We start from the raw sequence: 13,473 nt of genomic DNA on the forward strand, positions 1-13,473 counted from the left end.
CCACCCTCAGATTGAGCTGTCTATGGTGAGTTTCCAGACCAAACATCTTGATGTGGGTCTGGCTTGTCAGGCTAATCTGAAGGCATACTGAAGAGATAAACTCCAGAACTGACTTTAGGACTCAATGGAACAGCTCATTCGCTCCACATAGAGCTATAAGGCCATCTAGTGGCAAGAGTCATGAAATATTTGTTTTGGGCAAAGGTCGGCATAAAGCCAAATTGACCCAGTGTGAGATATTTTGAGCTGAATTAAAAGGGTTAGACATGGAATTGTTAGTTATTTTGAATTTAAGTTGAATGAATGTTTAAATCATTTTATTTATTAATCAAATCTAGTCATTCAAAGGTGAATAAAAGAGAAAACAATTATTTTTAAAAGTCTCAAAAAAAATATTTAAAATGAAATGATAGCTTATCTGCACAAAAAAATTGAAGCGCTTCGGTTATTTTGACCCACAAGGTACGCTAATGTAACTCGGGTCAGAGGTCATCCTCCACCGGAACTTGACTCTTATGAACGTGTGTAAGGAAGCCAGTGATTTATCCTTTATAAAGGTTTATTTTTATTTTTTTACAAAAGCTCATCGCTTCATTTCAGAAGGCCTTTATTAACCCACTGGAGCCGTGTGGTTTACTTTTGATTAATCTGTGCACTTTTTTGGAGCTTCAAAAACACTGCACTATTCACTCCATTATAAAGCTTGGAAGAGCCAGGATATTAAATATATAACTTTGTGTTCGGGTGAAAGAAGAAAATCATATACACTTATGGCTTGAGGCGGGTGAGTATCATTTCATTTTTGGGTGAACTATGCCTTTAAGTTTTTTAAATTGTGCTCAAGCAGTTTTTCGAATACAAATCTTTCAAAATTCAATAATGTTTTAGTAATATGATAAATGGAGAACTCTAGACCAGCAATGAAGTGAAATGGTCAAATCTTTCCCTTGAACATGACCCAGGCCATGAGGATTCCGCGCGGCGTGTCTCTGTCTCCTCCTGGTGGCTGGCGGTATGATTACACATCCGCTCCAAAACATTTCATTTTTATTATTTTATTTTTTTTGTATGTAGTCTAAAGACTCTAATATATTTCTGAAAGCCTCTATAAATTCCATAATTACTTCTATAGTGCCGTTTATAGTTCATTTCGCACGCCACTATGTTTCTAATGTATTAACAGTAGAAAAACAAGCTCGGTGGTCCGTTTATAAACTGCCAGATCTTAAAAGAATAATTTGTAATATGTTATACGGTCTACTATTAGCACTTTACAATAAGGTCTCATTTGTTAACAGTAGGCCTAGTTAATGTATTAACATGAACTAACAATGAGCAACTAATTTACAGTATTAATCTCTGTTAATGACAGTTAATAAAAATACATCCGGTCATTGTTAGTTCACAAAGCATTATATGTTAATAAATATAAATTGTTTCGATAGTAAATGTTAAATAATTTCACATCAATAAATGCTGTAAAATATTTGTTTAGGCCTATAGTTCATGCTAAAGTAGGAGTTCACTAAAGTTAAACGAAATCATATTGTTAAGTGCATCTGCTTAAGCCCGATCATAAAAGTAGGCTATATGGAAGTTATTTAAGATGACGGACAGGTGGTCTAACTTAATGGAAGTTTATTTCTTTATTAATGCTCCGCTCTGCCCATTATTATTTTCTCAGAAATGATCTTCTCTCAGTGCGTTCCTTTAGGCTATATTATTCCAGTTACAAACGAGAGGACAATTTATGAAAGCTATGCTATAGGCAAAAGAAGCGTAAAACTGTCTATTGGATGTTTTTGAATTGAATGTTTAACACATAAAAAGTTTAACAGATGTGTTCACAGTACTGTATTTATTTGCGTTCTCGTTGATTTCTGTATACGGTATCGGTCGTGCAATGCTGCTGTGCGTCGCGAATGAGAAGTTAAATAGTTATTTCAACTCATCTAGCACATGAATGTATCTTACAGTGACAGGTAAAATTATACTTATACATTATATAATGTTAGGCATGATAATGCATACTTAAGCAAAGAAAATATGAATAGCGAAATTACCTAGCCTACTAAATAATATCAATTAACCTTGTGTTTATTCGCGGTAGTTTTTAGACCACACGATGGCAGCACAGAAAAGACATTCAGACGAGGATCTGAACTAAAGCATATTAACTCAGCTGACAGCAGCCTTCAGCATCAGCTATACATTCATTGTCATTAATAATCAATAACAGATCTACATACACCATTGACAGGTGAAATAGCAGCTTTAGAGGAAGAGGCTGCACTGAAGAATGAAACTAAACTAATTCCCTTTATAGTCTGGAATATAAATAACATCATTAATAAAGGCGTAAGATATTTCGGTAACACTGTTTTACGGTGTAGTTGTTACAATTGTTACATGCAGTTATGCTAGGCTACTATAACATGCAAAAAAACCTCAACCAAACTTTAATCTTAAACCTTAAATATATAATTACACTGTAACAAAAACACCTTAAAACTAAGTGTAACCGATATATATGTTACCTTCCAAAAATATATTACACTACATTACAGAAGATATATGATACAGATGGCTATTCGATGGTTAGTTAAATCAAAAGAATTGTTCAAATGCAATAAATCTTAAATTGTTGTAGCCTACTTTTTTTTTATTTTATTCAGTCTGTGATTTTTAATTATTACAAAACAAAGCATTAGCAAAAAATGCAAGTCCCAAATAAGTGAGAACAGTTCGTTTAACTTCGATCTGTAGCTAATGCATTGAAACCTTTGAAGCAAAATTTAAACGAGGAAACTATAATGCCGGAGAAAATCATTCAAACCTCAAACAGGTCAAATGCAACATTTTGACCAGCGGATGTAAATGAAATAAAATTAAGAAATTACAACATGAAAAACGTGACAAGTTGGCATTTATGGTGAAAAATAGCTACTGAAAAATCATAAACATAGCCTACAAAACCAGAGAAAACAAGAATGTGTGCAACTAAACCGTATTGTTATAGGCTACCTGCAATCCCCTTAAAATGTGTAAGACAATTTAGTTTAGTTAAACACTAAAAAAGTAAGAGTTTCGCTAGCCTATATATATTTGAATTAGCCTATCACTGTTATATTAAAAACAAGAGGGTCTCTGACAAATGCACCTAATAGGCTAGTATTTAATTGTATATTGCAATAACGATAATAAGCATAGTTAATATAGGTTTTAGGCTATATAGTAAATAATAATAATATTTATTAATCAATACAATTAATAAATTGAATAGACATACAATAGTATCATTTTATTGTATTGGTATATCCTCAAGAATTAAGCGCTATAAAACACGCTTGTTTAATAAACAAAGACTATAAATAATGACATTTTTAAAACAACTATGAACATGCAAAAATATTAGCTATGGCAAAAAGAAAAATGTTTGGCCAAGTGCTAGCCTCGAGACTAGTTCAGTGGGGTTTTCCATATATTTGTATTAGGCTACATCCTTCATATTGAGTGGTTGGCCTTAAAAGTAGTTTTATAAAAACGAATAAATCTTGTGTTACATAATTATGACACAAACCATGTATGATTTGTGTAGGCTTTAGTCAACTGTACAGACAGACTGCACCATTTCATTATGCCCAGGAGATGGAGCAATACATTTCCCTCCCACACGTCCACGCACTAACGACTGCTGATCATATTCATATCGATTAGGCTTCTGTAAATTCTAAAGAACAGCATTGGGTTTTTATTCTCCTTGAAGCACGTAACGTCACATAAAAATATACACATCACAAACATCCGTGCTAAATATTTGAGTGAACACAAGCCTATTAGCTACATAAAATAGATACATCTAGAACACTACTCTGCTGAATATAGCAAATAAAAACTGTAGGTTTTGTTTTTGAAACAAACGTAAAGTTTCGTGAGTCTGCGCATGACAACTAGTTCCACTGGCGCGGTGTCTATGGAGGATGCGGCGAGCTGAGACGCTGAACGGAACCGGGAAGGCGCCGCCGTCACCCGCCGCCGCCGCAGACATCAACACAGCTGCGGAATAAACACGTAGGCCCGCACAGACACACCCGTGTTCCTGACGCCCCGGTAATGGCGGATGAAAGGTAAGATTGCGCATGTCGACACATGATGAAACTGCATTCCTGTAAAATCAATAGTGACTGATCATGATGTCCTTGGATTCAAAACACAGACATTCCCAGAACTGATGTCTCATCATCTGAATCTTGGATTTACAGTAGCCTAGAGTTTGTTTGAGTGTTACTGAAACACTTGATCGCATCAGACCAGAAGAGATCCCTATATATGGAAGGCCGTAGGGGCAATTTCAGCAGAAGAAATAATAAAAATAAAATAATAAAAATAATAATACAATCAAAACCGAGGCATTGTATCACTACTGGCAATATTTTTGTCATTAGTCCTCAACTTCACATTAACAAACTTTTATTTTGAACTGCCAACTTTTAAGATGTCATTCTTTACAGTTAGCAAAATGATAAAGGCCTACTTCTGATTTAAAAAAAACATCTCAATTATACTCCAGCATCATCACCTGTAGCTGAACCTCATCTCCCAAAACTGCAGAGCCGTCTCCCACGCTGACGCCATTACGCTGATTGGCAGCCAGGGGGCGCTGCTGGAAGTGAATTCTTCCTACTGTAACCATGAAGCAAATTAAACTACCAGTTTGATGAGTGCTATTTATTTGGCATTACGTGAAGACACGTGCGCTAGTGATTTTGATTAAAAGATAAGTCATAGATGAGATCACATTTAGTTAATTTGTTAGTTTCCTGGATTTTTGTCCTGAATTCCCCATGAAATTCATGGGGACTGAAATTTTGATTTCAGTCCCCATGAAATCAAAAATGTAAGTTTTTTTTTTTTTTAGTAGGCTATGAATATCTATATGCTATAGTGTGCTCCAAAATTCGCATTTAGAAGATATAAGCATTCAAAACTTACAGTCTCTCTCTTTTTGCCAATATGGATCAATGATTTTGATTACATTGCTGCAATAATTTCTGTCCAATCAAATGCTCTAAAATCGAAATAGTCCCGCCCCCCAACATTATAAACAGACACTGAAGCTGCAGCAAAAGGTGACTTGTTCACACATTTACTATTTTTACCTGGTGAATGGCAATATTAGAGGATATATAAACGATTCAGTGTAATATGCTTTTCATTGGGGCGAATTAACTCTGGTTTCTTGTCTCCAGAGTCCACGGACACAGCTCAGACAAAATGTAGCCTATTGGACACTTTCAATTCTGCACCCAACGCTGTATTTTAAAGCGGAATAGAGGAGAAACTGTTTAAGATGAGAAGGAAACTGCGACTTTACCGAGCTCAACGGCTCTGGCTGAGCTGTAAATTAAATGCTATTGGCTATTTTAATAAGGGGGCTGTTCGATATGTTCCGCTCTGTCTTCACTAAGTGGAAGTTATGTGAATGTATGTCCACACAAAATGGCTGCCAATTACAGCCCAATCATGTTCATTAGAATCATCTGTATACCCTCACTGTGAAAGCATAAGAGAAACATTAATGGACATTTATGGTTTAAGGAATATTTTTAATCACAATAAAGCTGATTTAGTTGAATGCAGTTTACACAAACCTAACAATCAAATAGGCTACTTTTTATTATAAAACACAAGAATTAGGCTGCAGTCTTAATGTCATAATTTCATTCAAGAATTACAAACAACATGGAATATCTGATGATTAGATTTAGGCTATATGTTTACAGATACTTTTTATTATTATTATTTTTATATAGGCTATATATAAACAGCCTATCAAAAGAGCAGGGATGACTCTTTGTTTTTTGTTTTTTCAACAGGTGTTTGCCGGATTTAACAGGGTATTTTGACGCTAATGAACTTTCCAAAGATTGTCGGGAGTTTTCTGAGAAGTTTCGTTTCATTATCCACATCATTCCGGATCTCTTCACATCATATAGCCATAGCCTACAGGTAGGCCTATGCCTGTATACAATTCATCTTTTTATGTAGGCCTAAACTGTTGACTTTTAGCCTACTTAAAAGCATCACAATAAAAAACGCGCCTAAATAATAATAGCCTATGAATAGGACTATTGTCATTAAATGTAGGCTAATGGACAGAATTACGGCGCGTGCTGTGCTTGTGCGCTCATTATTGGCTGTTTGGATTAAAGGAGCGATTTAAACTCTTCTTACATTTCACAGACTCTATGAAATATTCATGCTGGAAAATTCCTCCAATCGCGCATAAATGAACGCGCCACCAGCAGCGCAAAACAAAACTAACAGAAAGAGCCTCGGTCGGTGCATTAGCCTAAAACATGCAACAGAAGAATTTAGATATGAATCAAAAATAACCATCGCTCTATTTTGACTCATCCACAGGGTCAGACACGGAGTTCATACAGCATGGCCGTGCACTCCATTTCAGGTGAGTGAGATAGCCTATATAGAGACTATAAATAAATACATAACAGCTAACAATAATATATCCTTTGTGAGCGCATGAACATTACAGAATCAGATCAACGGTTTGAATGATCTGGGGGCTCGTGGATCTGTATTACGCAACAATCACAGGCTATAGCCTATAGCTAATATGATCATAACGTGATTAAACTAGTTAAACAAGAAAAGTGCAGTTTTACAAGCAGCAAGCGACTCAAAGTTAGACGGAAAGGAAAAGAATCCTCCAGAATGCTCCGTTCATACTTCCGTTCGACGTCATGATTTAATTGTGACGTAATGAAGGAGCTTTCAGGCTGAATTAGCCGCCAACATAAATAACCATGTTACTATTTATACAGGGAATACTGATGCGAGCTCTTAAAATGCGTATAATGCAAAGAGAATATTTTTAATGTGTTATAGCATGGTTATTAGTTATTTTGACGCGAAGATAACTGATGCGGTCAGTTCATTTAGCCTACTTTTTTTGTTGCAAAGATTAACCATGATAAAATAATAATACATTAAAATAAGTTAATAAAGCTTCCAGTTTTGTTTAACGATTCATTTTCATATATAGGCATATTTAAATCAATTAGACAAAATGCAATTTGTGGGTTAAGAAATTTATTAGGAAAAGCATAAAAACATAATTTTAAAGGCAGATAGCAAATCTGAAATCCAATAGCATTTTAAAAAACATTTTTTTGCAATTTAAGGGAAACGAAAAACAGGCATATAAAAACATTTGAAACTTAAGAAACAAATAAATAATAATAAGTCAATAGAAACAACTGATCATATGTGTGACAAAATGTCCCAAAATCACGATAAAGACGAATATTTTAATCTGAGATTGGAGTGGACTATGGTAATTCATCTACAGGAATCTGCATGTTGTAAAAAATCTCTTTCGTTTAAGATCTTTTATTTATCATCATAAAACTCGTTTGTGTCTGCTTTTAAAATGTATGTCTGTTTTAAGAACTCGGATATGTTTTGGAGAAGTCCTTACCTTCCAATGAAAGCACATTGTTAGAACAAAAGATGTAGCAGCAGCCTTCACATGAAATGGAGCATTTTAAATATCTCCCCATGTACTCGATATTTACCTCTGATCAGTAGCCTATTAAACGTCTCGTGGCTTCTAAGAACGGTCGGGTTTGTGTTGGCTTCGATGGCTAATTTCGGCGAGATGGATGAATTGAACGAATGCAACCAGAAGAAAAGAGAAGAGCTGAATAAACTCTTGTGAACTCTATTGACAAGTATGCGTTTCCTCAGGGGTTCGGCTGGCTGGGTGGGGGTGGGTGGGGGTGTGAGGTGAAGGGATGGCGGATCCGAACTGCTCAATACATCCAAAGAGTCCAAGAAACCTTCCAATCGGTTTGTTTGATTTAAGCACAAAGCATCTCTGAAACGATTCTGTTGTAAAGTCAGATTACTGATGGGTTAAACTGGGGTCTTGTCTGCTGGCAATGTTTAAAAAAATGATTTAAATTGAATTAGTTTAATTAAAGTTTAAACTAAGATTTATAGGCTAAACGACCATAGCTTTAGTTCACTATGATTTGTATAAGGCTAATTTAAATGTTGTGCATTTGAATGAAAATGACAATTGATAAGCCTTTCAGTAGCACCATTTCCAGCCCTGATTTAAAATTCAGGGCTATGATTTAAAATATTAAAATATAATTAATTTCACTTAATTATGAATAATCAGAAAAGTTGGTTTGTTCTAAAAAGGACACATTTAAACTTTAAAAGTTGAACCCTTGTTTATGAACTATTCAGGACTGAATAAATCTACACTCTTAAAAATAAAGGTTCCAAAAGCTCACTCTGAAAAATGCTGGGTTAAAAACAACCCAAGTTGGGTTGAAAATGGACAAACCCAGAAATTGGGTTGTTTGAACCCACTGAATGGACCCATTTAATGAACCCATTTTCTGAGTTTGTCCATTCTTGGGTTGTTTTTAACCCAGCATTTTTTCGTGGTGTCACTGAAGGATCATTTTGGGTTCCACAAAAGAATCTTTCCGTTTGAAAAATCTAAAGAACCTTTTGTGCAATGTAAAGGTTCCCTGGATGTAAAAGGTTCTTCATGAAACCATAAATGTCAATAAAGAACCATCATTTTTAAGAGTGATATCTGAACGCTTAAAATTAAAATGTAGCAATTGTATTTGCTTTAGTTTAACAGCTTTATCTCACATATGCTAAGTAGGTTATTGTTTTATTGATTTAATGAGAGCTTAATATTAAACCATGGCTATATAAATCTGCGTGTAGATTTTAGGAAGGGTTTTAGATTGATGTTATTCTGTCAAGCATTAAACTCAACAGGTCAAAATCAATATTGTGTTAGCCCACTTGAAATATTCATCGGAACTAAACCTGCTGCTGATTTACCTCTCGCTGATGCTTGTTTTATTTCAACTCTAAAATCAAACGCGTATGTTTTAAACCTCAGATCAATAGCCTCAGATAATAAACCTCAGTGCTGAGTTTGATATTTATCTCATGCGTTCCCGTTGCGCTTCCAATAAAAGATAAACTAGCGAGCATCTTTATTTATCAGTCTGTGTGGAGAACTTATTCGATGCTTTAACGGGATCAAACGGGGACATGTTGGGTGTGTCCGTGACCTCGTGGGACGTGTTTCCCGGCACTCACGGGGCTGTTTTATGAATGGTGGATGGGAAACCCTCGTCCAGGAAATGAGAAACTCCATAACATCTGACACCGGTGACCAGTTCCGTGACCTGCGCCGTAATGGCACGACCACCATCCCCACACACACACACACACACACACACACCATCTCCTCCACCAGCACTGCTGCAGGGGGGTGGGGGGATTGGGGGCAGGGGTGAATTCCGGAGGGTGGTCTGCATAGATGGGTAGGGGGTGGGTGGAAATGGGCGGGGCACAGAAGCGGTGGGGGTAGATGTTGATTCACTCCTTCAACGTGTTTTTCCTCTGACTCAAAAGACAGAAAAACATCCTCATCAGGTTTGACCAGGAGCTTGACAGAAACGTTTACCGAACGAATGTCTCAGAGAAATGAAAACATTCAGTTTTCATAACAGGAGAAAATTATTTCAGTTGTTAGTTTGAACTTATTTGCCATTAATCCTTGCATTTCAACTTGTTGGTTAAGTTTTTTTGTGTGTGTGTGAAAATAACTCAACACAAAGAATCATTGTGAAATGTGGTACCCTATTATATTTTATCCGGTCCATATAATCATTTTACAACATATTTTTATTTAAAATTTGTTTTACTAAAACACGTAATATAGCCAACTTAAATAGATAGGTTGTTTTGGACCAATGCTGCCTTTTCGTGAATGAACAGATAATGCAGCTGGTTTATATAGCTAAATACTGATCCAATGCTAAGTACATGCGTTTTTTAAGGTCTTTATGTTTGTTCTGTCAAGAGGTTTTTTGTAGTAATTTATTTAGGATATCTGTAAGTGCTCAAAGCTCATGTAAACCAGAAACAAATCCCTGTGTGTGTGTGTGTGTGTGTGTGTGTGTGTGTGTGCACGATCAATAAAGCTCTTCTTGTGTGATTCAGTCTCATTGACTTCTGTACTGCAGCAAACAACAAATGCAAACTGCAATGTGCTTCCACAGACGATAATATCTCATTTCTGTCAGACATCATGCGGAATGCGGTCACACGGACGGTTTGGGAAGCGGTTAAACAAAAACAAAGACAAAAAAAATAAATAATAAATAAATAAGGCGAAGGACACCTAATGCATGCAGAAGAAACGTTTTCGTCTTATTAGTTAATTACATAAAGTTATACATTTAATTACACCAGCTTTATATAATAGCTACGACTAGTATTATTAGTCTACTATTTAATAATAGCCTAAAGCAGACCTCTTGAAAAATCAATTAGCCTACACCCTTTTATAAAAAGATAAATACTGGAAACTGTTTGTATTTCGCTTCACCCAGCGAGAACATTAAAAATGAAGTGTTAAACATTTACTTTCATTATAGGCCTACTATAAAGTATAACGCCTTTGAATACTGAGGTTGGAATTTGGTAACTTAACGCATCATAAAAATTGCTACATAAATGCAAAAACAAAAATGCTTGACTTTCTACGGCCCCTCCAATGACTTCTAGAACATGCAAAAAAAAAAAAAAAAAAAAAAAGATTTAACACGCATTAAAAAACACCGGAAAAAAACAAACCCGAACCTTTTCAAACGGAGATGCGTTTACGTGACGCAGCAGTAGAGCTGAAGTCCAGCCCGGTTCCGAGTCCGCTCCCTCTCCCGGGCTCACGGAGGAGTCACGTGTGCAGCGCTGCGAGCGAGCGAATGAGAAACGGAGAGCGGGAGAGAGAGAGAGAGAGAGAGAGAGAGAGAGAGAGAGAGAGAGAGAGAGAGAGAGTGCGAGCGAATGTGCGAGGGAGGGAAAGAGAGAGAGTGAGGATAGGAGATGTTAAAAGAGACATGACAAAATATCCAAAAAGGAGATGCACGCTGTATCATGCGCGCTAAATTTGCACCCGCTGGAAATCGGGATGTCGGATCGACGGTGACGCGCATCACCCCATTTCACGGAGGAAACGTTTTCGCTGGAACTTTGGAACGGAGGGTCCGCGGGGAAACATGGCCGAAGGTTACGATGCTTTTTTTTTTTTTTTTTTTTTTTTTAAAGAAAATCTCTTCACGTTCAGATGGGAACTCTTATATTGTTGCACGCGCACCGCCTCGCTTTGTTTACGTTGATTGTCGCTACGCGTGATGAAGAGCCGTTTGCGCCAGTGGTAGTGGGGGGGCGGGTAACGTGTGCACACCTGCCCCACGCCAGGCGGTTCACATGCATTAGATGCACGATTCAATAAGTTACATAGTAGCTATAGCTTCTAATTAGACACACCGAGCATTCGCAAGGCACTACGCCATCCCATCTGAAGTGTAGCTCTACTTTTCATTGACTTTCTCCAGTTTTCCAGAGGGTGGGTTTTAAGTGGTTGTACACAATACACAAGGTTAGAGGAGAAAATGTAAAAGTGTAAGTGTCTGTCACTGATAAATCCCCTTTACTGATTGATCATAGAAAAGAGTGGTGTGGTCTGTGGTGGTTAGGGCCCTGGTTGTAGACAAATGAGAGACGCGTTGAACGCGTGTTGTTTTGTAGTAGGCTATAGTTGGGGATTTCCCTCACAAACGCTGCCCACGCAGACCCACGGTGTGCACCAGTGTGTGTAGCCAACAATGAGAACAAAGTATAGGCTTGATCTCATTAACGTACACAAGCAGGAGCGTACATCATGGGCTTTTCTCCCTTGACCGCACAGGAGGGCCGCGCAGAGGTGGCGGTGGCGGGTCGGACACAGCCAGGACTCCGCCGCAGATTCTGGCTGGCTCGGGTTACTGCAAGTGGTTTAATGTCCGCATGGGGTTTGGATTTATATCGATGACCAGCAGCGAGGGAAAGCCAGTGGACCCTCCACTAGACGTGTTCGTTCACCAAGTAAGTCCATTCAGCCCGTTTAAAATAGGCTACATCTTGGTTTCACTCGTTCTTCTGACTCTTTTTTTCCCCACGCTATCTGTCGCAACTCATTGACATCAGCAGATGTGTTCGAGGAAAGCAGAAGTAAACATGCGCTTGCGTTTTCATCTCCTGTCACTTTAAGAGCTGCACTACTCACGCCGCAAACACATCTCTACTCTGGATCACCTCCATTGATATAATCACACAAGAACGCTCTGTTAGTAGTAAACACTGAGGAATTTACGATGTAGTTCTCAAAGAAACCTTAAGACTTTATTAAGAAGAGAATGTACTCGCACAACAGTCGCCTCATGCTCACTGATAAACCTGCCAACATGTCGGAAAATCTGTTACACGTTGCACACGATGACTGCTTTCACAATCAGACTTTTGAAGAATGGCAAGCTATCTCTTTGTGGTGGACTGTTGTACTGAACATCATGTGCTCTCCTGTTTACATGGGTGTAGTTCAGCCCCCTTCACACGACATTTCGTCCTCTTCTCATGGACATTCAGAGCTAAATCAATACGGACACATATGTATTAAACCGGAACTTATCTCCTTTCATCATTTCCCAAGCCTTCTATGGCACCTTAAAACAGCATATGCAGATTAAAAGAACAAAAGCGGAGAGAACAAGAGGTTTCTTCCGAATTCACCGCACTGTTGTTCTGCTGTCAGCTTTGCTGATTTATGCTGCTTTCTGATACATTGTGTTCTTATTATCTGCTGCTGATAATATTGTCGAACATTGTTGGTGTTAATGAGATGTTAAAATGATTCTTGTGACTGAATAAGAATCTGCATAATCCTTTCAAATCTGAAATTCAATAACCTAGCTGCTAGTTTGCACAGTATGAATCTATCTATCTATCTATCTATCTATCTATCTATCTATCTATCTATCTATCTATCTATCTATCTATCTATCTATCTATCTATCTATCTATCTATCTATCTATCTATCTATCTATCTATCTATCTATCTATCTATCTATCTATCTATCTATCTATCATGTGTTTAACTGAATTACAAATGCTGAACTATGTTGAAGAAATATATTTTGCTTTCTGGATTCATATTCTGATTGTTTTCATGGACATATCATTGCCTGGAATTATACTGTTGCTTGTTTATTTGGGTGAAATTGTGAATCAACACATTATGGAATTAAATAACAGAGAGAAAGATGTGTTCTGCTAAATATTTGCTTTAAAAAAAAGAGAACATTTTTGCATCTTTTGTTGTTGGGTTTTTTTGTTGTTTAATTTCATAGTTTTTTTATTATTATTGACATACCTGAAATTTTGTTGACATAATTTTTGGTGTGTGTTTGTGCATGAGCTACAACATGAGCCCCTTGTGCTGGTAGCCCCTAAACCTGAGTGCATTCTGGGAAATGCAGTTCTCAAAAAAGAAACATTAACCAGAGACAGTTTTAACGTTATGT

The 13,473-nt window shown here is 37.1% G+C and overlaps 1 protein-coding gene across 2 annotated transcripts in view; it reads left to right on the forward strand.

Moving 5' to 3' along the window:
• The first annotated feature begins 4,029 nt into the window (after positions 1 to 4,029).
• The window catches only part of lin28b (lin-28 homolog B (C. elegans)), a 30,692-nt gene continuing 21,248 nt past the window's right edge, over positions 4,030 to 13,473 (forward strand). The window contains exons 1-4 of one of the 2 annotated variants that reach the window (XM_067418130.1): positions 4,030 to 4,127; positions 5,877 to 6,009; positions 6,424 to 6,469; positions 11,822 to 11,997. In XM_067418130.1, the coding sequence (XP_067274231.1) occupies positions 4,114 to 4,127; positions 5,877 to 6,009; positions 6,424 to 6,469; positions 11,822 to 11,997 (369 nt within the window). In that variant the 5' untranslated portion in view covers positions 4,030 to 4,113. Of the gene's footprint in view, positions 4,128 to 5,876; positions 6,010 to 6,423; positions 6,470 to 10,909; positions 11,140 to 11,821; positions 11,998 to 13,473 lie in introns of those variants that run through there. The other variant, XM_067418131.1, reaches the window with a different exon arrangement.

The sequence above is a fragment of the Pseudorasbora parva genome, chromosome 15 (genome assembly GCF_024679245.1).
Source record: "Pseudorasbora parva isolate DD20220531a chromosome 15, ASM2467924v1, whole genome shotgun sequence".
NCBI lineage: Eukaryota > Metazoa > Chordata > Actinopteri > Cypriniformes > Gobionidae > Pseudorasbora > Pseudorasbora parva.